Source organism: Phascolarctos cinereus, unplaced genomic scaffold (genome assembly GCF_003287225.1).
Source record: "Phascolarctos cinereus isolate Bilbo 61053 unplaced genomic scaffold, phaCin_HiC Scaffold_9;HRSCAF=440, whole genome shotgun sequence".
NCBI lineage: Eukaryota > Metazoa > Chordata > Mammalia > Diprotodontia > Phascolarctidae > Phascolarctos > Phascolarctos cinereus.
The window spans coordinates 241,697,051-241,721,088 of record NW_027556402.1 but is presented as its reverse complement, the minus strand read 5'-3'; the positions used below and the strand labels follow the sequence as shown (position 1 = coordinate 241,721,088).

The 24,038-nt window shown below is 45.9% G+C and overlaps 1 protein-coding gene across 2 annotated transcripts in view; it reads right to left on the bottom strand.

Moving 5' to 3' along the window:
- The window catches only part of CD82 (CD82 molecule), a 79,213-nt gene that overhangs the window by 27,838 nt on the left and 27,337 nt on the right, over positions 1-24,038 (bottom strand). For both annotated transcript variants that reach the window (XM_021009729.2, XM_078148479.1), the window contains exon 2: positions 8,153-8,233. In XM_021009729.2, the coding sequence (XP_020865388.1) occupies positions 8,153-8,233 (81 nt within the window). The remainder of the gene's footprint in view (positions 1-8,152; positions 8,234-24,038) is intronic.

The following is a 24,038-nucleotide window of genomic DNA, read 5'->3' as shown; positions in this document are numbered from 1 at the left end:
ATCGTTAGCATTTTTTAGCAAGAAAAGTTGCCTTTTTTTAAACTAAGGCATGTATTTTTTTTAGATATAATACTGTTTAACCCAATAGACTTCAGTATAGAATAAACATAATCTTTATAGGCACTGGGAAACAGAAAGATTTGCAACTCGTTTTATTGCCGTATTCACTTTATTGGTGTGGGACCAAACCCACAATATCTCTGAGGTATGTTTGTATACACACATATACATATATATACACACATATATACCATACATATATATATATATATATATATATAATATATATATATACACGTAGATATGTAGATATAAAACAAAACGCTGAAGTTATGTATGCATATGTGTGTACACGTGTAAGTGTGTGTATGTATGTGTATATAATATTAAATGTAATTTAAGATATATATGCATATGTATATGATGTTAAATATTAAAAATGTTATACACACACTTTTTGGGGGGCAGGTGGTCCAGACTTGTGACTTCAAGACAGAAAACTCCCAGTCAGGAAATGCCTTCCACCATGATTAACAGCTGTTCTGTGATATATACTCAGAGAATTGCCTGGGGTGCTGAAAGGCCATAATGCATCAGAGTTGGGATTCAAACCTGGGACTTGGAGGCCAGCCCTCAGACGTTCTTCTGGATAATATTGGCTACAATAAGAATGGCGGTTTCCTCCCTTATAAAATAAGAGCATTGACCAGGATCACATTTATTTAGCAATACCAGGCTTGGTATTTTACAGCTGGGAATTGACCTTTAGAGCTATCTAATCGAATCCTTTCTTTTTATAGATGAGGAAACTGAAACCCAGAGAGTTTCGGTGACTTTTTCCACATAGGTAATGCCAAAGTCTGGATCTGAACTCAAGTCCTCTTAGGGCTTAAGAAGTTTTTTACATACACCATCTCACTGAAAACAAGCCTGTGAAGTACATGCTATTACCACCCCCATTTTACAGACTAGGAAAGTGAGGCCCAAGGTCAACAATCTATTAAAGGTCTAAGGCAGGAGTCAGTCTTCCTGACACTGATTCCTGATTCCTTGTGAGTCAAACTGATCTATATTAGGGCCCAAAGGCTGTTCTGGTCCCACCCAACAACTGACTCATGGCCTAGAGAGGGTTGAATAGACTTGGTAATTATCTTCTCCCCCTAGCTCAGAATTAAGAATTAAATAGGATCACAGATATAGAGGGAGAGCAGGGTGGTTGTCTGGGCAGCTAGGTAGAACAGTGGATAGAGCACCAGCCCTGGAATCAGGAGGACCTGAGTTCAAATCCGGCCTCAGACACTCGACATTTACTAGCTGTGGACCCTGGGCAAGTCACTTAACTCCATTGCCTAGCAAAGAAAAAAAAAAAAGAAAAAGCTAAGACCAACAGAGGTCCAGTGACTTGTCCAGGGTCACACAGCTTGTTAAATGCCTGAGGCTGGATTTGAACTCAAGTCTTCCTTACTCTAGGCTCAATGCTCTCTCTACTGTGACACCTAGCTAAGTCTCAGTTTCCTAATCTATAAAATGGGGATAATAATAGTGCCTGCCTCCCAGGGTTGTTGTGAGAATCAAAGGAGACAGCTTATGTAAAGTACTTTGCAAACTCGTAAGGGTAATAGAAGTGTCAACAATTACTATTATTTTTGAAGGGGCTGTCATACCCATTAACCTATTTGGTCTTCACAGTAACTCTGTGAGCAGTTGCTAAGGCAAGTGTTATTTGTGTTATAGAGATGAGTTATCTAAAGCTTATCGAAGGGAATTGATTTGTCCAGGGTCACTCAGCACACCTATGACAGAGCAGAGGATGAGGCCCCAGGTCTGAGTCACAGTCTCATCAGAACGGGGAGCCACCCAAGATGTTCTATTCCAAACCCTTTATTTTAGAGAGGGGGGATGCTCATTCCAGGTCATCGCAGCACAGCTGGGATTCAAACTTGGCTCTCGGACCCTAACCTAATGCTTTTTTGACACATCTATGCTGCCCGTTGTCAGAGGAGCTCTTGTAGGTGCCAGCACTTGGATCTCCAGGTACAGAGATGACAAGGGGTGTTGGGGGTGTGAGATGAAGTCACTGGAGTAGGAAACAGGGGAGTCACCCAGTGTCTCCAGAACACAATTGGCAGGAAGTAAGTGGGAGGGCTTAAAAGACTCCAGGGTGAGATAACAAGCTTGACTTCTTTGTGGAGAAGAGATCCCATCTGGGCCCAGTCCACAGGCCAAGCCATACCTTCAGATGCTAGCTCTGGGAGCCTGACGAGAGGTGGGTCAGACAGAGCCCCTGAAGCTTTCCAGCCATTGTCTCTAGCAGGAACTTGCTAGATTATGAAAGGGAAATGGGCACCCTGGCTCCTACAGACAAGGATAACACCCCCTTCCCTCGAAAAATGCACAGATAAACACAAAAGGATGGGGGAGTAATGGACAGAAAAAAACCAGTCCTAAAAAATCTGAGCCCACATTCTCCAGACGCCTTGGCTGGGGCCATTGGGAGCTGGAGAAAGGAAAGGGCCCGGCTCCCAACCTTCCCAGGCAGCCCCTTTCTGTGTGGTCGCAGGCTAGCTTGGGAGGGGCACCTCCAGGCCCAGCAAGCCCACCCAAGACCAGCCAGGGCTGGTTCCAGGCTCAAGACAAGGTCAAGCCAGTGAGCTAGGAGCCAAATTAGGAGGCCTGGGAACATCGGGAGGGGACAAGTCCTTCTGAGTCTCAAGCTTCAGGCTCAGCCCCCCCTGAGGCCCCACCCCTCCTAATTTGAGACCCCCACCCAAGGTCAGCTGTGGGAACAAGGCCCAGGGGGAAAGCTCTGCTCCTTCAGCTTCAGGCTTCACTAGCACAATACAATCACATCACACTCAGTCATTTACTTAGCACCTGCTGTATGCAAAGCATTAGGAAAGGTACAAAGTTTAGTTACTACATATCCACACATATTACAACATACACACACACACACATATATATATATGTATATACACATATACATATGTGTGTGTGTGTATTCATAGAGAGAGACAGAGAGACAGAGAAAGACAGAGAGAGACAGAGGCAGAGACAGAGAGACAGAGAGATAGACAGATAGAGACAGAGACAGAGAGACAGACAGATAGAGACAGAGACAGAGACAGAGAGACAGACAGAGAGAGACAGAGGCAGACAGAGAATACATACAAGGAAGACACAAGGGGCTTGGAAGGCTTGAGAAAGTAGAAGTAACTGCTGGGACCAGACAAGGCCTTCTGCAGAAGGTGAGTCTTTGAGAGAGGAGAGCTTCCAGGAACGGGAGATAGACCATGCAAGGTGCTGGAGGGAGATGGGAGATAGAAGTGTTGGCTGGTTGGGCTGGACCTGAGAGCTCATGGAGGGAGGTAATATATGACATGATAGGCTGGTGCCAGGTTGTATGGAGCTCTGAGTGCCAAACAGAGACATTTACAGTCTACCATGGGGATAAATAAAGGATTCAAAGATTCAGGGGGACGAGGGGTAAGGAGAGAAAAATGGAGGAGGTTAGTCTCTGCCAGATGAGACTGGTAAAGGCTCCAAGTTGGTCTCATTCCAGATTCCGCCTTCGGTCTGGGCTGGCGCCCTGGTCAGATAATAAACAAGAGATAGGGCCCTGGCCCAGTAGACCAGATCACTCACTGGGCATGTCCCGGAAAACATGATCTCCTTTACCCCCCTCCCCCAGGCATGTGTGAGCACACTGTGCATCTTCAACAGAGTCTGGAGGCAGCTGGGTTCAAGGAAGGTGAAGGGAGGACTCACCAACCAGCTCAGCGCCTCTCCACTTTTCCCTCTCTCCCTCCCTTCACAACCCTCCCACAGGGGCCTCCATGCCTCTCTTTCACACCAGACACCAGATCAGTCCTCCTTCACAGTGAATGATCTCCTGAATGGGGAACCCAAGCAGAAGAATCATCAAGGCCCATCTAGGCCCTCAGGAGAGAAAAGGACCAAAGTCCCCTCTAGTCTTTGGTGTTCCTAATCTTTTAGGCAACAGAGCTGCTCCCCAAGTGGCCGGCACCAAAGATACCTGCCCTCTTTCCCTTGTACCCCCACAAGGACTGACAGGGATCGGGATCATCGGGCTGGAAGGATCTCAGAGGTCATCTTATCCAATCCCCTCATTTTACAGATGAGGAAACTGAGGTCCAGAGATGTTTGTATGTAATTCTTTCCCTTTGAAAATACTCTCAGGGGAATCCTCCTATCATCCAATGACTGTCAAAGCTCCTACCATTAGAATATAAGCTCCTTCAGGGGGAGGGACTGCCTTTCTTTCTGCTCATAGTGTACCCCACCCCCACCCCCACCCCAGGCCTTAGCACAGTTCCTGGCTCACAGTAGTCTCTCAATAAGTGCTTGTTGACTTGACTATACTTTCCGCACTACAATTCCTTTCTGTTCCAGTAATGGGATTCTTCTAATAAGGCTATGATTATTTTCTTCCCTCTTACAGCACGCTGCCAGGTAGTTCCCTAAAACAAGATCTTTTTTCCCTATTTTGACAGATGTGAATGGCCACATGGGAGTCATTTCTTTAAGGGCTAAACCTTTTTTGTTTTTTCAAGTGCTTATTTACAATCTGTGCCCCCTCTCTAACAAATCCCCTTGGCAAAGCCCGGGGGATCCCTCACTTTTGCAGGAGGGGTGACAAGGAAGATATTTGACCACCCCTTCTATCAAAAAGGCCAGGACTTTCCAATATGGTGGCACTGTGGCAAGCATGCCTGCCTTGAGTCAGAGGACCTGGGTTCAAATCCCAGCTCTGCTACTTATTCCCTACGCATGCTGGACTGAGGTGTTGCTCCTTTCTGGGCCCCAATGTCTTGTTCTTTAAAATGGGGGGAAAGGGGAGCCTTGATGACCCCTAAGGTCTCTGCCAGCACTAAATCTATGAGCCCATGCTTCAAAGGTCCTTCCACTTCAAGGTCTCATATCCCATAATTAGCTGTCAAAACCTCATATTTCTACATTATTGATGAAGCATTTAGGGTTACTGTCCATAGAGTAATGGACTGGGAACAATCTAAAAGACTGGAGTTTGAATCCTATTTGGTCATTTCAGTCCTGACTCTCCCTGACCCCATTTGGGGTTTTCTTGGAAGAGATACTGGAGTGGTTTGCCATTTCCTTCTCCAGCTCATTTTGCAGATGAGGAAACTAAGGCAAACAGGGGCAAGTGACTTGCCCAGGGTCGCACAGCTAGGAAATGTCTGAGGCCAGATTTGAACTTAGCAATTTGACTCCAGGCCCAGCGCTCTATCCACTGTGCCACCTAGCAGCCCTCAGAGTCTGACTCCTATGTCAGGCATTTATTATCTGTGTAACTCTAGACCAGTCACTTAATCTCATGCAGCCTGTATTTCCTCATCTGTAAAATGGGCATCGTCAAAAGACCTGCCTTACAGAGTTGTAAGAACCAAAATTCTAAATAAACACTTGAAAGAATATTCAGCTATAAAAAAAAAAGCAAACAAAAACAGCTCTGAAGTATACCTCACATCCATCAAAATGTCAAAATATCAAGGGAAAGACCCCTGTCGTTTCTTGTAGAGTTACCTGACCATGCACTGCAAAATATGGAATCTTAACCTGGGCTGTGAACTTTTAAAATAATGTCTTTTGACAATTGCATTTTAATAGAATTGATTTCCTTTGCCACCCTCTGAATCTCATTTTATGCATTTAAAAACATCCTTCTGAGAAGCAGTTCACCAAGGGTCAAGGGTCCATGATATAAAACAAGCTAAGAAAAATAAGATAGTTTTGCAAACTTTAAAAAGTGCCACCTGAATGCTAGCAAGGATCATTATCCTCACTATCCACGTCAATTACCACGGTTCCTCCCACCCAGCACTCTTGGGATCCAACCAGCTGTTGCTGTCCCCAAAGCGCAGAGCCCCTCCCTGACTCAGAACCCCCAAGCCTGGTCAAGGGCTTAGTGCCCACCTGCTGGCCCTTTAAGGCAGCCAGCTCAGCCAGAGCAGGGAGCCAGGAAGCTCAGTGCTTGCTGCCCAGAGCCCAGCTGCTTCACATCACCCACTGAGCCGGGCCAGGAGAGGCCCCCATCCCAGTCTTGGCGGGGGTGAGGCCAGTTGTACAGTGCTGAGGCCGGCAGTTCTAGGCCCCCTTCTCTGCCCCCTTCAGCTCCCTGGGAGAGTGGGGGGGGGAAATTTTTTCCCTTCTGTCTCCTCCTCCTCCTCCTCTTTCCTCCATACAAAATGTGGGAAAATACTTTGGCTCAGGAGCTGGAGCCATTCTGTCCTCTCCCTCCCTATCCTAGAAGCTCCAGGCCAACTCTTTGTGGGCCCAGAAGGCTGGTCCCAGGGTGGGTGGGAGGGCACAGTGCCCAGAGCTCAGCCCTAGGGAGGGAGCCGAGCTGGGTTACTGCAGGGCAGGGCACCGACATACCCATTGTATGATTGTGTGGAAGACAAACACCGCCTTCCCTGCCTCTCCCTGGGGCTCAATACCTGCTGCTGGCCAAGCCAGAGCCTAAGTATGATCTCCCAGAAGGCTAAGGTCCCCCTCCTTCCCCTTTCCCCTCACTCTACTCCCAACAAACTCCCTCCCTGTCCCTGGAACAACCATGAAATAAGCATAATTAGTAATCTTTGGGAACTGGGCCAGGCCCAGGCGTGTATGAACAATGAAGGTTCATAGGGTAAGAGATTAAGAGCAGGGAGAGGCCTTGGGGACTGCCAAATCCACCCCTCTCATTTTCATAAATAAGGAGACTGAGGCCCAGAGGATAAGTGACTTATCCAAGGTCATGTATGTAGAAAACCTCAGAATGGGGATGTAAACTTAAGTCCCTTGATTCCCAATCCGGCACCACGTGACCGGCCCACCTTTCTTCCCATGACACCAACACCTCCCTCATCTCAACAGGGCATGTATAGCAGTCACAAAATAAGGACTGGCTCCTATTCAAGGGTCTCCTCGAGGGTGCAGCCTCCTTCCAGGGGCCTTTCCTGTCTCCTCAATTGTTGGTGTCAATTTTGTATAGATTTTCCATTTATTTATATGTCAACATGTTGAATGGTCACATCAATACAGTGCAAATTCCTTGAGGGTGAGGTCTGTTTCACTTATGCATCTGTATCCCCAGTCAATCAATCAATCAATAAGCATTTATTATGTACCTCCTATATACCACACATATATAAAGCAAGAGAGTGTCTACATATGTGAAGGCAACTCCTCTACACACACACACACACACACACACACAAGTAGGATGGTCCTTTAAAACTTTATCCCAGGGATGTCAAAAGCTACTCTATGACTACCAATCAATGGAATTCTGGTAGCTTCAGAGGTATTCACTGTCTGCTTGGAGAGGGAGGGAAAAAAAACCCAAGCCCAGGAAAACGAGATCCAGATGTGCCACAGAGCCAACATCTGGGCTTCTGCTCTAGCAGAGAGGCCTCCTGGCCTCTAGGGGCACGGCGAAGGCTAATGCACATTTGGGGTGGGTGAGAGGACAGAGAATGAGGAGATCCCCCTGCTCCTAAGCACAGTTTCCCCAAACAAAGATGCCCACTGGGCTGTTCAGTGAGGTCCTTCCTTGGGTGACATCCCCCTCCCTGGAGGGTGTCTGAGCTCCACTGCCATCATGGGCACATGAGTTTTGGCTAACCATGAAAAAGGAGTCCTCCCACTCAAGCCTCAGGCCCAGTATGGCAATGACTCAGAGGTCCCCGAGACATGAGGTAGAACTTTCCCCACTGGGGAAAGGAACTAAAAGTGAAACATGAAAGTTTGAGGCAGAAAGAGGAGGCGGGGATGGGGGAAGAGGAGGGTAAAAAATCTAAAAGGAGGCAAGGCAGGAAAATGACATCAGAAGAGTGAAGGGGCTTGCCCAAAGCCAGACCAGTAGCAGGATTCAGGAGTGGATGGGAACACAGGTCCTTCAACTTCGATGTTCTTCTTCCCATACTGTGTACACTGACTGCCTCCTCTTCTTGAATACTTCCCTGGGCCACAAGGAACGACTTTCAACAATCCGCAGCATGAAGCTTTCTTTTGCCCCAAAGCTGAAGGATTTCTAGAGAAGAAATCCCGTGTTCTTGGAAGCTCTGCCTCCAAGGGCGGGAGAAGATGCCCCATGGGAGGGAAATGGAGGGGTGTTTGATGTACTTACAAAGAAAAGCAGGTTGAAGAGGAAGAGAAAGTACTTGGTGACTTTGATGCAGCCGGACCCATCCTTTGTCACTGACAGGCCCTAGGGAGAGGAGAGAAGGCAGATGTGAGTGAGATGCCCTCGAGATGTCGGCTCCTTCACTCTATTTTTACAGGGCTATTAAAACTCCGGTCCATCAGGGACTCTGGCCATGGGGGCCAACAATGTCCATTCCACCAGGGACCGGCCGAAGGACAGCTACAGACAGCACCAGTGCTCGACCAAACTCATCCCGTATGTGGTGGAAGCGGCAAAGCAAACAGCAGAATGAATGCCAGGCTTGAGTTAGTTCACCCAAGTCACTTATAGTTGTGAGACCATGGGCAAGTCACTTTAACCTCTGAGCCTCAGTTTCTTCATCTGTAAAATGGAAATAATAAAGTGAGCATTACCTATCTCACAAAGTTATTGAGAGGAAAGGCCCTTAGCAAACCATTATTACTTCCTCCCCTCTGTGAGCAGGTGGACGGATATTGGCTTGGATACTTACTATCTGGATGTCCTTGGATAAGTGACTTAACCTCCCTAAGCTCCAGTGTCTTCATTTGCAAAACAAGGAAGCTGGACTCAATGAACTTTAAAGCTGACAAAGTATTTGCCCTCTGGCAGCCCGGTGAGGCTAGGAGTGAAGCATGAATAACTCCTCTTTTTCGAAGGAGGAACCTAGGGACTTGCCTAAGGTCACACGCAGTTAGGAAGTCCAGAGTTGGAAGCACAGGCAGAGCTTTGTCAACACTACCTCGAGGACTGCCTCCCAAGTATTGCAGATCACCCAACGCACAAAAGCCGGGGTGCGTGGAGAACCAGACGGTCTCCAGAGAGCGCCTCCCCGACTCGGAACAACTGTCCTGGCCCCCGTGGAGCAGCTGCAAGGGAGACGAGGCGAAGGGGCAGAGGAATGCAGGCCCTGGCCGACGGCCTGGGCAGAGGAATCAGTTCCCTTTCCAAACACCTGCCTGTTTGTTGGTGAGAGCCCCAGCCTCCAGCCTGCACCCCCTGACCCTCGCCAAGCTTGGACTGACCCAGGGCACCGGGATAAGCAGGCTGGTCTTGGTGTTTACCGTCTCCTTCCTTGGCAGGAATGGAAAGAAAAGAGAAGAGTTCCCAGGGATGTGTCCCTCCTGTGGTCCTCAGGGCACCCCCTTCCCCACCCACTGCTCCTCACTGAAATGCTTGGAACCCTCACTTATCATGCTCAGGCATTTGGGGTGCTGAGGTCAGCTTGGGAATCCCAGGGTTGTGACTCAGGAAACAGCGAGAGCCCATTCACAGCCTTCTCCCACCCCACCCTCAAACTCTGAAGAGTCAGTGCCCAGAGCTTTCCCTCCCTCCCCCTCTCCCGCCAGCACCCCAAGCTGCCTCCAGGCCCATTTACCAATAGTCTCCATCTCTTAATCTTCTATCTGCTACAGGAAATGGGTGGTTTCCCCCTTGGGCTGCTGTTACTTTCCTTTCCATCAAACAAAAAGTGATCTTGGCAACAGAACCAGGTCGTTGTATATGGAGGGGAGGAGGGGCAGGTGGAGGGCGATCTCAGGGTCTGCGAGGGGCTGAACAGATCATTCAAGCCAACCCCCTCTTTATAGATGGGGAAACTCAGGTCCATCGAAATAAATGACTTAGCCAAGGTCACACAGGATAAAGCAGAGGTAGGATTGGAATCCAGGTCCTGCAGCTCCAAATCCAGCCCTTTCTACTATATTGTGCCACGCCCCAGGGCCTCGTAACTTCCTCATTCATAAAACAAGGAGGTTTGTAGGATTTAGAGCTGACAGCAGCCTCAGAATGGAAGGGAATGTGTATTTACTAAGCACCTACTAGGTGCCAGGCACTGCGCTAAGCATTTTACAGATATCATCTGATATGATCCTCACAACAACCCTGAGATATAGGAGCCATCATGATCCCCATTTTACAATTAAAGAGACTGAGGGACGCACAGGTTAGGTGACTTATCCAGGGTCACACAGCTAGGAAATGTCTGAGGCTTCATTTGAACTTGGTGCTTCCTGACTCCTGGCCCTGTGTTCTATCCACTGCACCACTTAGTTCAAACCCTTTATCATACAGACAGGGAAACTGAGGCCTAGAGGCTTTGTCCAAGGTCACCAAGTGGCAGGGTCAGGATTAGAATCTAGCTTTTCTAACCTTCCCCCAACCTGAGCTCCCCCTGGGGCCAATCTGAGAGAGCCTGAAGGTGTATTTATGTTAATGACTGTGTATCTATTTCACAATACATACTGTGTATAAACACTAGATAAGTTTATTTTTCCCTGTGCTGAAATGTTATCAGTGTGGAGCCCTCCCAGAGCAGAGCCTTCCTCTGCCAATGCAGACCAGCACCAGCTCTGCAAACTGGGGTCTTGGAGAGGTTCCTGGGGACACTAAGAAGTTAAGTGACTTGCCCAGGGTCACACAGGCACTTGGACCGTGGCAATAACTTCTCCACTCTTGCCCATCTTCCACGCGGCAGTCAAAGTAATTTTCCTTAAGCACAGGGATGACCATGTCACTGCCCTCTTTAATCAACTCCAGTGGCTTCCTCCTGCCTCCAGGATAAAATAAAATCTCCTTTGTTTAGATTTTAAAGCCATTAACAACCTGACTCCACTCTATCTTTTAAGTCTCCTGTATGTCACGCCCCTCTAGCATGCTCTGGCCCAGCTTAACTGGCCTTCTCCATCTCCCATCTGGGAAGCCTTTACATCGGCCATCTTCTTATGCCTGGAATGAGCTCCATCTTCACCTCATCAGCTTCTACCTCTAGCCATTCCCGATCCCCTCACCAGCTAGGGCTCCCAAGTCCCCTTGTATTTAACTGCTATGAATTTATTTATATTTATATTTTCTTTATGTTTATTCTAAGCTTATACATATATAACCAGATCCATATGTAGATGTGGGCATATATTGTGTTTATGTGTGTATATTTATATATGCATTGTGTTTATATATGCATATGTTCATGCTTGAATATATATTTATATGTACAGGTTCGTTTATATGTATATTGCATTCATATATGTAGGAATGTACACATGTTTATATGCATACACATTGTTTATGTGTATAGATTTGTACTGCATATATTACATGTGGGCAGATGTTTTTATAATGTATATATTGCATACATGCATATTGTACACGTGTGTTGGTTTTCCCCATTATGTATAAAATCCCCCCCCAAATGCATATTTATATCCCACGTTATAATGTGAGCTCCTGGAGGGTATTAATTCGATCTAATTTTCGTAAATCCAGCCACTAGGACAGTGCCCGGTACATCCTCATAGTACTTAATCAATGCTTATTGATGGCTAATTGCCCTACAATCCCACAGAAAAGTCAAGTGAGGAAGAACCCCTTTCCTCCTCCAAGGCAGCCCATTCCACTTCTGGGTCACCCCAGGGATGTGCTGGAGCCTATCCTTAAGTGTTCAGTGCCAGCTTTTACTCCTCAAGAAATCAGCAAATGCTACAAATGAGGGCTTGAATGACTGCTTTGTTGGTTGTCTAGACTTAAGAAAGTGAAAGAGAAAATGTAATAATTCAGATTAAATGTCTGGGGACATTTGTTTGTTTGTTTTTCCTGAGAGCCTGTTGTTAAACATTTACCAGCACACTCACTTCTGGATAAACAATTAGGAGGAGGAAATATGTCCCTCAATGGAAATTTGCCTTTTTCGTTACTTCCTCTCATTGTTCCCAATTCTGCCTCCCTGGGAAGGAAAAAAATCTCCCAAAGTTCAGGAGATGTTGGCCACCAAGAAGAGGTCAAGCTTGTGAGGAACAAGGGAAGTCAGCGAGGAGTTCCATTTGAGCCAGAAAAGGCCCAGGGGAGAGATCACTTGGGTAGACCAAGGAAGGTCACTCAACTGGGACTAGAACAGAGGCTGACTCTCGTGCTAACTTCTTTAGCATCCCTGTAGGCCAGAGAACCTAGGCTTGATGTCCTGGGGTGTGAAGGACTTCCAGCCTGACCTCTGAATCAAGTTTGTCTCCTGACCTTGAATCATAGAGCCTCAGAGGCCATCTGAGATCACCTCCCATTCATATTGCAGGTATCTCACCAGCATGTGAGTTATTTACTTGTTGTCTCTTCCCATTTGAGGGCAGGGACAGTGTATGCCTTTCTTAGCATGGCTATGCTTAGCACAGTGCCTGATGCGTAAGACCTAGATTAAATCTAGTCCCAGAAGGCTCAGAGACAGACAGACTGCTCAAACTCACCCAGGTAGTGATGTTGAATGCAGCTGAGTATGAACTGACCTTGCCTGATCTCAGAACTATGAATTACCTGAGGGCAACTGAAACCACTTAAAAAGAGAACTCTGGAAACCCTATAAAAAAAAAGAAAGGAGCCCCCTTTCTGACCAGATCATACCATTCCCCAACCTCCTCCAGCCTTCTCTGAAAACTCGAAGTTGTTATGTAAAACAACTCACACAACAGCTTCCCCGGGCTTTAAACAGGATTCAAACACAAGTCATAGCATCATTGGTTTAGAGCCAGTCTTAAAAAATGTAATTGGGAAATGTTTAACAAAATAAATAAAAAATGCAAAATAGATAATGTTCATTTGTGATTTTCTTAGTCAATCTGTAGCTAGATGGCACAGTAGATAGAATGCTGGTCCTGGAGTCAGGAAGACCTGAGTTTAAATCAGGCCTCAGACACTTACTAACTGTGTGATCCTGGGCAAGTCACTTAAACCTGCTTGCCTCAGTTTCCTCATTTGTAAAATAAGCTGGAGAAGGAAATGATAAATGACTACAGTATTCTTACCATGGACAGTATTGCTGCGCTATGGTACAAGGGGTCACGAAGACCTGGATACAACTGAACAAGTCAATATGTGGCCTGGAGGAATCTGTTTCTATCTGAATTTGACACCATTCACTGCATCTAGACCACCCCCCTCACCATTTTACAGGTGAGGAAACTGAGTCTATCAAGGTTCAGTGACTTACCCAAGATCAAACAGGCAGAATTTGAACCTAGGTCCTCAGATTGCAAACTTTTGACACACCTGGCCACTTACACACCCACGACAAATTCAGTCCTCAGTGCCCTCACAATATCCTCAGGCCTGGGTTAAAATAGATTTTTGCTGTACTCAGGAAGCCTGGGTTTTGCCCAGGTTTGGTTTCACGGTGACTAACTGTGAAGAGTCAGTCCAGGAGACAGAAAGAACCCTAAGCCTTTGGCCTAAGAGAGTGAAAAGTCAGGGAGGAGGAGGAAGTGCTTCCTTCCACCTTTCCACCTCAAAAACCTCAGAATCAGCCTAACACTTAAGTGTATTCCCCGGGCCCACCTCCTCTCCCTCAATATCTAGATTAAATCCTGGCCTGAAACAAAGCTTGGACTTCCCTCTCACCAGCTTCATCGAGCTGTATATATATAAGGAAAGAAGATTTAGAATCCAGCTTTCCCCCCTTTCTGTCTCTACCTAGTCCCTCATACTCTCTGGGCCTCAGTTTCTCTTCTATTAAAAGGAGGGGGGGGGAGCTGTTGGACTGGATTATCTGTAAGGTTTCTCCTCACAGCAAATTCCATGACAAGCCAGTAAGAGGTGCCTGGATGGAAGTGTAGATCCTGTCCAAGGAAAAACCACAGACTTCCCTAGAAAGTTGTGGCTAGACAAGCTAAGTAAGTACAATTCCTTCCCTTTATAGGTTGGGCATCACTTTCCCAAGGTCACAGAGTTAATGACAGAACCACGTCTCTTGATAACTAATGTTCCCTCCATCACGCCTCACCACCTCCATGGAAACTAGAGCCTTGAATGGGTCACATCGCCAGGGTGCCGCACAGGGCAGCCCCAAAGGGAGCACCTTCCCGTATGCTGGCAGGGCCAGAAAAGAGTTAGGGATGATTCATGTTTGTCTAATGAGTTTCCCTCAACAAGTTCAGACATTTCTATCTCATGCCACCACTAAGCCAAGTATCATTCTCCATGCTTTGTGGAAATTGGGGTGGGTGGTGCAGAATGGCAACTAAGGAGGGCAGTGAACTCCCCAAGGCAAGGCAGGGGCTGAGCTGTGAAAGGAACCTGGGCTCTTCCCCAACAGGCTAGGCTCTGTGCCAGGAAGACAAGCCTGCCTGAACCGCAGAGAGCCTTAACATGGGCTCTTGTGCTGGGGCTAGGGAATCTGCAAGATAGAAGCCTTGCTTACTCTGGAGATGAAGGGGGAGCTATTCTAAATAAGTGAATGTCTCCACTGGGTGGAGGGGGGGAAGGAGAGGGAAGATAATTCAATTATAGCACGAGGTCATTCGAATGCCGTCTTTCTAACAATCACTGGCCACAAAGATAACTCTTCTCTCAGGGTGGTCACAGACACAACGACCAGGTACAGTGGGGAAAGTGGGAGATTTGGAGTCAGATGGTCTGAGTTCAAATCCAGAGTTTGCCATTTGCTTGGGTAAACTATTCCATCTATCTTTTCTTCAGTTTCCTCTTCTGTAAAATGGATTTGATAGTCCCAAGGATCCTCTGAGCTTTCAATCTGTGATCCTATAAAGTCTACACGGCTTTTGGGTTTACACAGCACTTTTCGAAAGGTCACAGATTGAGAGTTGGAAGGAACCTCAGAGGCCAATGAGGTAGGATCCATCATTTTACAGTTGGGGAAACTGAGATCCAGAGAGGTCAAGTCACCTGCTCAATTTCACAAACGTTGTAAGAGAAAGAGCTGGGGTTCCAATAGGACTCCCAAACGCAGTATCTTTTCCATGGTACCATGGTACCTCTCGAGGGTGGGATTGCAATTATCACCATTTTTACATGTGGCAGAATTGAGGCATAGCACTTAAGTGGCTTCTTCAAGGGCAAGTGTTGGAGATAGAATTTGAACCCAAACCTCTGTTCACTCTAAGTCGAATATTTTTCTACCCTGTATTGCCCTGACAGCTCAGTGTAGTTCCATTAAAAGAAAAAAAAAGAATTAAGCACCTACTATTTCAATACAATCTGTATTCTTTATAAATCCATGTTGATTAAGTATTTAACATGAATCAAAGAAAGGGTCTATAATCTTCATTGGATGGCCAAAGGGGACCATGACACCAAAAGGAAAAAAAAAAAAGAGTTAAGAACCCCTGCTCTACTGTATAAGTGAGAGCCTTAGTATTCACTTTCCCACCTGGCCTGATTTCCCTGAAGACAGAATTTTACAACAGTGTATCTATCAATCTTTACTTTGGGCTCCTTTGTGATTGTAACTTTCTCTTCTCACTTGGATTGATCAATCAACCCGCGATGAAGACAGCCATCCTGGATGAAAATAAATGACACAAGGCAATAGAAAGTCAACTAACAGAAAACAATGGACAATGTTGGTTTTAACTTAATAAAGATAAAGCTCCTGCCCATCCTTAATTTGAACAAATAGAAAAGTACCCAAGTTTGAGACTGTGTTTATTCAATTGCCATCACTCTTCTGTTTTTCAGCTTGTACTTTGTGTGGAGAACGAGAGATTGGGGGGGGGGTGTTGTAAGATGAGTGAAAACAAAATGTATCAAAAAAATAAATAAGTACCGCCCCCAAAAGAAAGCAAAGAATAGGAAAAAAAAAAAGGAAAGGAAAAAGGAAAAGGAGAGAGCCAGAGTATCCCTGTGTCAAATCAACTGGTTCAACAACATGATGTCCAAGATCCCTTTCCTAGTGCTATGATTTTTCACATCTCCACTGGGATTGTCAGTGTATAAAGTTAATTAAGCAAATATTTATTAGATACCTAGTAGGGGAAGGGAGAGAAATAAGTATTTATACAGCACCTACTACGTCTCAGTCACTGTGCTAGGTTTTGGAAATACAAAAACAAAATTAAAAAAAAACAGTCCCTGCCCTCAGAAAGCTCATCTCCTCCCGGAGAGGGGATATTATAGAATATAACATATATGTAAGTAAATGCAAACTGGATATAAAGTAATACAAGGAATATAGAAAACAATTTCATGAGATCAAAAATGATAACATGGGGAAGGGGATTGGGAAGGGAGAGAGGAAGCTCAGGAAAGGACTCAAGACAAACCTGAGCCATACTTTGAAAAAAGCTAGAAAGATAATAAGCACCTATTCTTTCACAGATTCTGTGCTAGGTGCTAGAAATGCACAACCAGAAAGATGGTGCCTGCCCTCAAGTAGCTTACAGGAGGTGGGAAAGATACAACGGGTACCTAAGTAAGTGAATGCAAAATATATACAAAATATGTGCAAATTAACTTAAAGAGGAAGAGAATGCTAATAACTTGGGGTGCAATTGCAACACTGTAAGCCAGTAATGAAATACCAAATACAGGATTATTTTGAGAGGATGAGCACAAACTATTCAGGGCATGGGAAATGAAGCTCCAATTCCCCCCTACCCAGAATACCTGGCTCACTCCTCTCTCCCCAGGCTTGGCTAATGTTCATAGTGGACCCCAGCTGGCCACAGGATGGCAGTTTCATTCCCAAACAGGAATGAACTTGATAGGGCTTGTGTGGTGTGCCCCTCAGACTGTCTTGATAAACCAAACTGATGCTCACAGGGTTGGCGAAGGTGGTGGCAGCTGGCTTTCTGATTAAGGGAGAAGCCACAGCTAGACAGTCATTGGTGAGGGAGAAAGGAGAGTAGACAGGCTTCGAGACAAAGATTTCTCAGCTACCATGGAAAGCGTCCATTTATTCCTAGGGGAAAGGTAGGAGGCAAGGGGGAAGTATAGAGAGACATAAGGCTTTCTCTCAGCTAACTTCCATCCAGGAAGGTGGAAGGGCTGAGTTATACCTCTTTAAGACTCTCCCCCACCCTTAGCCAAACCGCATGAAGGCTGGAAGGCTGGAGATCCAGGGGCCACATGGCTCCACTTGATAGTGACAGAGTCAAAGAAAGGTCCCTGGATATCACAAGCCCAGCCCAAAGTTAGGGCAGTGATAATTTTTTTTAAAGCCTCATTTCTAAGATGCTGTACATTTACAACATATTTTTTTCTCCAGTAACCCTGTAAGGTAGGAAAGTAAGGCATTGTTGCTATTTTACTGACAAGGAAATTGAGGCTGATGCTCAGAAAAATGAAGTGACTTTCTGACTTGTCAAAGCTGGATTTGAATCCAGGTATTCTGAGTTCACATCTAGGGTTGTTCCACACGTCGAAGGCCAGGCCCAGTTCCTAATTCAACATCTTACTTTATAGATGAGAGAAGTGAAGCCCAGGCAAGTAACTTGTCGAAAGTGAAGCAGGTAGTAGGCATCAGGGTAAGGATTGCAACATGCTTCTGGTGTGCAGATTTTCAAGATTGTCCAGAACGTCATGGAAGAGCATCTGGTAAAGAGACATACACATCTCCCCAAAGTCTGGCCCTGGAAAAAAGGTTTCTTCTTACTCACTCACTCCTCCTTCCCTCCAAACAGCCACGAAGGCCATTCCGGTCACAGCCTTCTTTGTTCTGTGCTTCTTACAAAGGTTAGTGGTACTCAACATCATTTGGCAAAGACAATATGGCAGATGGAGTCCAATGAACACTGGCCCTGAATCTTGCCCCTAACCCATAAAGCCATATGACCTCAAGAAGGGCCAGTCTTCTCTCAGCCTCAAGTTTCCTCTTCTGTAAAATGCAGGTCATAGTACTTTCATTACTTCCTTCACAGGTTCATAGGATCATAGATGCAGAGCCATCTAAGCTGCCCTCTTCATTTTACAGATGAGGAGACAGGTTGTTTTGGGGAGAACTCTTTGTCAACTCTCAAGTTCTCACCATCCCCTTCTTTTCCACCCAGGCTGGTGGACATGCCATTCTCTGAGCTCTGTGTTCTACCTCCCTCTTCTGTGGCGTGGCATGGGCTATCCTCCAAGCCTGGAATCTACTCCCTCCTCAGCTCAGCCTTTTAAAATCCAAGTTCCTTCAAAGCTCAACTCAAGCACCATGTTCGATGGAAAGTCTTTGCCAAGCTGTGGAGTTCTCTCACTGGAGTGAGGTGTGATCTTTCCAGTGTAGGGAACTTTCTTTTCCCAGTGCAAATCAGCATTTGCTCTTATAATTTAGAGCCTTGGGGAGTTGCCTCAGGCAAGGAGAGGTTAAGCAACTTGTCTGGTGTCCAGAGGCTGGATATGAACCCTCCTCCTCTTGCCTCAAAGGCCTAATTAGCTTTCCACCCACTGCATCAGGCTACCCCTCCTCTAATCATATTTCATTGTTGTTGTTATTATTCATTTCCAGTCATGTCTGACTCTCTGTGACCCCTTTTGAGACTTTCTTGTGGTTTAGCATTTCCTTCTCTAACTTACTTTACAGATGAGAAAACTGAGGCAAACAGGGATAAGTGATCTGCCCTGGTCAAATCATATTGCATTTATTTATATCGTGGAATCAGAAAATCATAGATTTCAATTCAAGAGATCGTAGAAGCCAACATTCAACACATAAGGGAACTGAGGCAGAGAGAGGTTAAAGCTCTGGAGCTGCTCATTCCACTTCCAAGGTGGAATTTAAGACTCCCAGGGCATTGAGGTGGTGCAGTGAGTGGATAGAATGCTTAGCCTGGAGTCAGGAAGACCTGAGTTCAGGTGTGACCTCAGAAACTTACTAGTTTCTGTGATTGGGCAAGTCACTTAACCCTGATTGCCTCAGTTTCCTCATCTGTTAAATGAGATGGAGTATGACCCTGGGCAAGTCACCTAACCCTGACTGCCTCACCAAAAAGCCAAAAAAAGAGAAGAGCCAGAGAAGGAAATGGCAAAGCACTCCAGTATCTTTGCCAAGAAGACCCCAACTGAACTTGCTGACTCAAAATCCAGTGCCTTTCCTACTACGCCATGTTTTAGCATCCCTGGTAGACAGGCAAAGGGACATAGTGGATAGGGAACTGACCTCGGTCAGGGAGACCAAGCTTCAAATTTCCCCTCCGATGTGGATTAGCCATGACCCTGGGCAAGTCACTTAACTACTCCGTGCCCTCTGGCACTACGGTTAGGAACTGCCTCTAGGGTGAAAACACAGATCCAGTTAAAAAACAATCATTAGAATGAAAGCCCCCTGAAGGCAGGGCCTGATTTGTTTTTGTTTTTGTTTTTTAGCTAACACTAGAACCAGGTTTATACCTGCACACAGAGTAGGTGCTTAATAAATGCTCATAGGGTTAAATTGAAGCTTGAGATGGTCTCTGATCCCGGAAGCGAATACAGATTAACAAAAACAAAACAAAACAAAAAACCCCAACAGCCACCAAAGGACTGATTGAAAACCAGGCAATGGAGAAGCGCAAGGGGACTGGCTGGGAGGAGTGGGGGAGGGAAGCCTTTTAGAATCAGCAGGAGGAAGTGTGTCCCCTGTCAAGAGGCCCACACAAACAGAGAGCCATGTGACCGGGCTAGGTCAGAGTCCACAGGCCACTGCCGAGCAGTTCCCCCACCCCTCCCTGGACTTCTGTGTTAAAGAGAACGGCTGTATAAGGGGGATGGTGGAGGGGTGGGGCGAAGAACCCTGACTCTGCTACTTGTCGCTTGTATGGCCGTGGGTCCTCTCTGGGCCTCAGTTTCTCCCTTTGTAAAACAAGAGTTGGACTTAATGCATTGTCTGCTTTGGAGTCAGCCTCTGGGAGCCAGGTGAAGAGGAAGAGGAAGAAGGATCAGAGTCGGTCAACCAGTCTGATCCTCTCATTTGACAGATGAAGAAACTAGGACTCAGAAAAGCAAAATGACTTGGCCAAAGTCTCATGGGTAAGACATGGTAGAGCTAGGATTTGAATTCAGGTCCACCACCTCTGGATAGAGTGTGCCTAGAGTCTAGGAGGACCTGAGTTTAAATCTGACTTCAGACACAACATCTGTGTGACTCCGGGTAAGTCACTGAACCCTGTTTGCCTCAGTTTCCTCATGCGTGAAATGATCTGGAGAAGGAAATGGCAAACCACTCCAGGATCTTTGCCAAGTAAACCCCAAATGAGGTCACAAATAGTCAGACACAACTGAAAACCACTGAATAATAATTAAAAAACCCCTCAACTCCAGGTTCAACGCTCTTCTTATCACTGAATGTCTTATCTTCTTATCATACTCCATTTCTTTCCTGCCAGAGATGCCAGTCACGTTTCAGGACAGAAAGAGGAAGGAGAGTATGTGGTAGAGACCCCCCCCCACCAAGGTCTTCCACATTCCCCCAGGTGACCCCGTATGACCTCCACCCGATAGAAATGTCTTGCAGGAAGCCCAGGCTCCAAGGACAGTAGGCAAGCATCTAGGGAGTGGGACCTGGTGCATTCACCGATTGATGATGAATGACAAGACATAACTTTCCACTCGATCTGCCAGCCCATGTACTCGGCTCTGCCCCACAGAGGCATTCTGACCTTGGACCAAAGGAAGCCTCCTACCATTTCCGTATCTTGCTGGAATGGGGGGGGGGGGGACAACATAGGGCAAAGGAGAGTCATTATAGGATTTTAAAAAAAATTAAAAGAAGCAGCCTAGTACAACACTAGAGTGAGCACTTGGATTTGAAGTTAGAAGGATTGGATTGGAATTTCAAGTCTCTAGTATCTGTGTGATCTTGGGCAAAGCACTGTATCTATTCTTCTTGCAATGGGGTTGCCCAGGGTCGCACAGCTAGTAAGTGTCTGAAGCCGGATTTGAGCTCAGGTCCTCCTGACTCCAGGGTTGGTTGCTCTATTCACTGAACCCCCTAGTTGCCCCCACTGGATCCCTTCTGAACCTCAGTTCCCTCAATTATAAACTGAAGAGATTGGCTCAGAGGATTTTTGAGGTTCTTTCTGACAATAAATTCCGTGCTTTTATGGTAAATGACTCTAAGGTAGCTCAACTCGAAACCCAGCTAGATCAAAGGGACTAAGGACTATGTTTTATGTGTCACAGGTTTTTTATCTCTATGGAGATAAGAACTTTCTTCTAGGTAGTTAATGTCCTCCTTCCCAGAATGATCTCTGGCCCTGGTTGTGAGTCAGTGGGAAGGTACCACGAAAGCCTCCTCACTCTTCTCTCCTGGACCAGAGTTGAATAGGCTCTATTGTCCTGGGACAACAAGGTTAAGGTAGCCAACAGTGGCCACTTATAGACGCTTTGGGGTTTGCTAAGCAATGTACATGCATAATTGATTGGATTTGCACAATAACCTTTGGAGGTAAGTAGGGCAAGGATTATTTTACAGGGTCACTGAGACCTAGAGCTCCAAGGAAACTAGCTCAGTGCTCAACTAGTCTGCTAAGCCTTTCAGTTTTATAAAAAAGGGAATGTATTTTTGAAATAAGAAATTATTTTAAATAATATCCAACAAAAATAATTAATATTTAAATATATTTAATATGAAATAATTGACAATATTTTAAATAATCTAAATAAGGGAGGCCCAGAGATGGGGAAGTGATTTGCCCTGAGTACCCCAACTAGTCACTGGCAGAGAGAATTTGGATCATGGAATCACAAATTTAGAGTGGAAAAGGTCCTCAGACATGATTTAGTCCAATCCTTCATTTTACATATGGGGAAACTGAGGCTTAGAGTAAGCCTGAGTAAGTGGCAGAGCTTACACTTGAACTCACCATTTTAGGGCATTGTGTGGAGCTAAAACAGGGAAGCTAAGGTCCCCTCCAGAATTCAAAAGCAGTAGAGGTGTCTTCAAAGCAGAATAAATATAATCAGGCTCAATTATGGGGACCAGGGGAGACATTTCAGAAAAGGGCACCAGAATCCAAATGAAAAAGCCAAACTCCAAAGTTAATCTGAACCTGGCTTGCTAACGAAAGCCAATGGATCCTTGCTGAATACCTGCCAATCACCCAGGTCTATAGGGGTCACAAAATTTCCAAGGGCAGATATTGGGTAGAGAACAGAAGCTGAGGGAACGCAGACTGGACAGAGTCTAGAGAAGGGCAGCCAGTATGGTGAGGGGCATTGAGACTGGGACACAAAGAACTTAGATGAAGCACTTGGAGAAGTGTTGCTCAATGTGTTAGAGCCAAAAATAATATCCTAAATAAACTTGCAAAATGGCACCGAGAGAGGAAGAAGAGCTAACACAAGTCAGGATTCAAAAAGATCTTGGTGTTAGAAGGTATAAGACATTCATTAGGGATAAATGTAAAGTCTTATCCTTGGGTTCAAAAAATCAACTTCATATATGCAAGATGGAAGAGGCATAATAAACAGTTAGAAAAAGACTGCCAACTCAACATGAGTCATCAGTGGGATGAGGCTAATCCAGTTTGGTCTTCAGCAAAAGGCACAAATCAGGAGCTGATAGTTCTTCTGGACTGTGCTAATTCTCCAGACCAATTCTGAGAGTCGCAAGTTAAAAGCTGGGACAGGTGGAGAGAAGGGAGAACAGGGTGATGAAGAACTTCATGCCCATGACAGTGGAGGATCAGTTGGAGGAACTTGGAGTGTTTAGCACAAGGAGAGAAAGCTCAGAGTGGAATAGGATAGCCATCTATAGGTGTTAGAAGAAGGATTAGACTTGGTCTATCTGACCCCAGAGGGCAAAACTAGAAGCAACAGAGGAGGAAGCAGCAAAAAAGCATATTTAGGCTTGATGTCAGGAGCTGTCCAGAAGTGGAAGAGGTAATGGGTTCTCCCTCCTTGGAAAGCTGGAGGAAGAGGTTGGGTGGTCACTTGGTGGGTATCTTGAAGCAGGGATCCCTTTATGGTAGTGGTTGCACTAGGTGCCCCCACCCTACCCCCAGTGCCTTCCTACTCTCACAATGTGATGATTCTGTGATTCTATGCTTAGACCCAGGCAAGCACATGACAATGGTTTTGCAGAACTGTCCTAGAAAGAGGGATTAGACTCTTTCTGCTTGACCCCAGAAGGCAGAACAAGGAGAAGTGGGTCAAAGTTGGGAGGTGCAGATTTCCACTCAATTTAAGGAAACACTTCCTAACATTTTGAGGTACTCAAGAGTCAAATGGTGGGCTCCTCTTCATTGAAGTGCTTCAAGCAAAAAGTAGGGTGACAACTTGTTAATCATGTTATAAAGAAGACTCCCTTTTGGCTATGGGGTAGGTTAGATGGTCTCTGACTATGTGTGGCCCAGTAGGAAGAACACTGGATTGGGACTCTAAGGGTCTGGGTTCAAATCTCAGTTCTACCACTTAGAATCTATATGCCTTTAGACCTGTTTCATCATATGCCCCAAGTTCCCTTAAAGCTCTAAATCCATGACCCTACTGGCCTACTCTAAGAAATCACCCAGGGTATCCCCCTAAATCACCAGAGAAACCTTTTCTATTTCCCTTCTAGTTCCCACCTTTCCTCAATTCCTTCATTACTGTGGTGAGGTGACATAGCCCCCAGGACAATATTTCTGACAGCCAGAGAGGCCCTGGAGAAGAGGTGACAATAGATAATAATTTGACCCTCCATTACCTCCCAACTGGGGCCTGAGATAACTGAAGCTATTTCAAACAGATTTCCCTTCTTAAATCTCCATTGTCCTTGAGTCCTGACCACCCTCTTGCCCTCCCCGGAAGAAACATAACAGGACCCTCTCCAGTACTGGATGTACCTTCTCTCATCCTTTACCTTGATATAAATGAAGCCAGAAGGTAGAGACTTTCTCATTGCTCCTCTGCTCTTTGAGGTTCACAACCTTCCATCCAGATCACCCTGCCTAAAGCCTGCTTGCCATTGGCTCTGAAGTCATTCACTCTCCCTCTTTTTTCAAAGAGGTCAGCATCTGACTCACAATTTTCTTTTCCAACCCAGTGTCTCCTCTCTAATGATTGATATGCCTTCAAGCATTCTGGTCTCCCAGTTCTTCAGCCTCCTCAACTCCCAAGAGTTTTTCTTCATCCCAGCCAAACCCAAAAGGAGCCACACCTTGATTTAATCATTACTTGTAACTGTTATACCTCC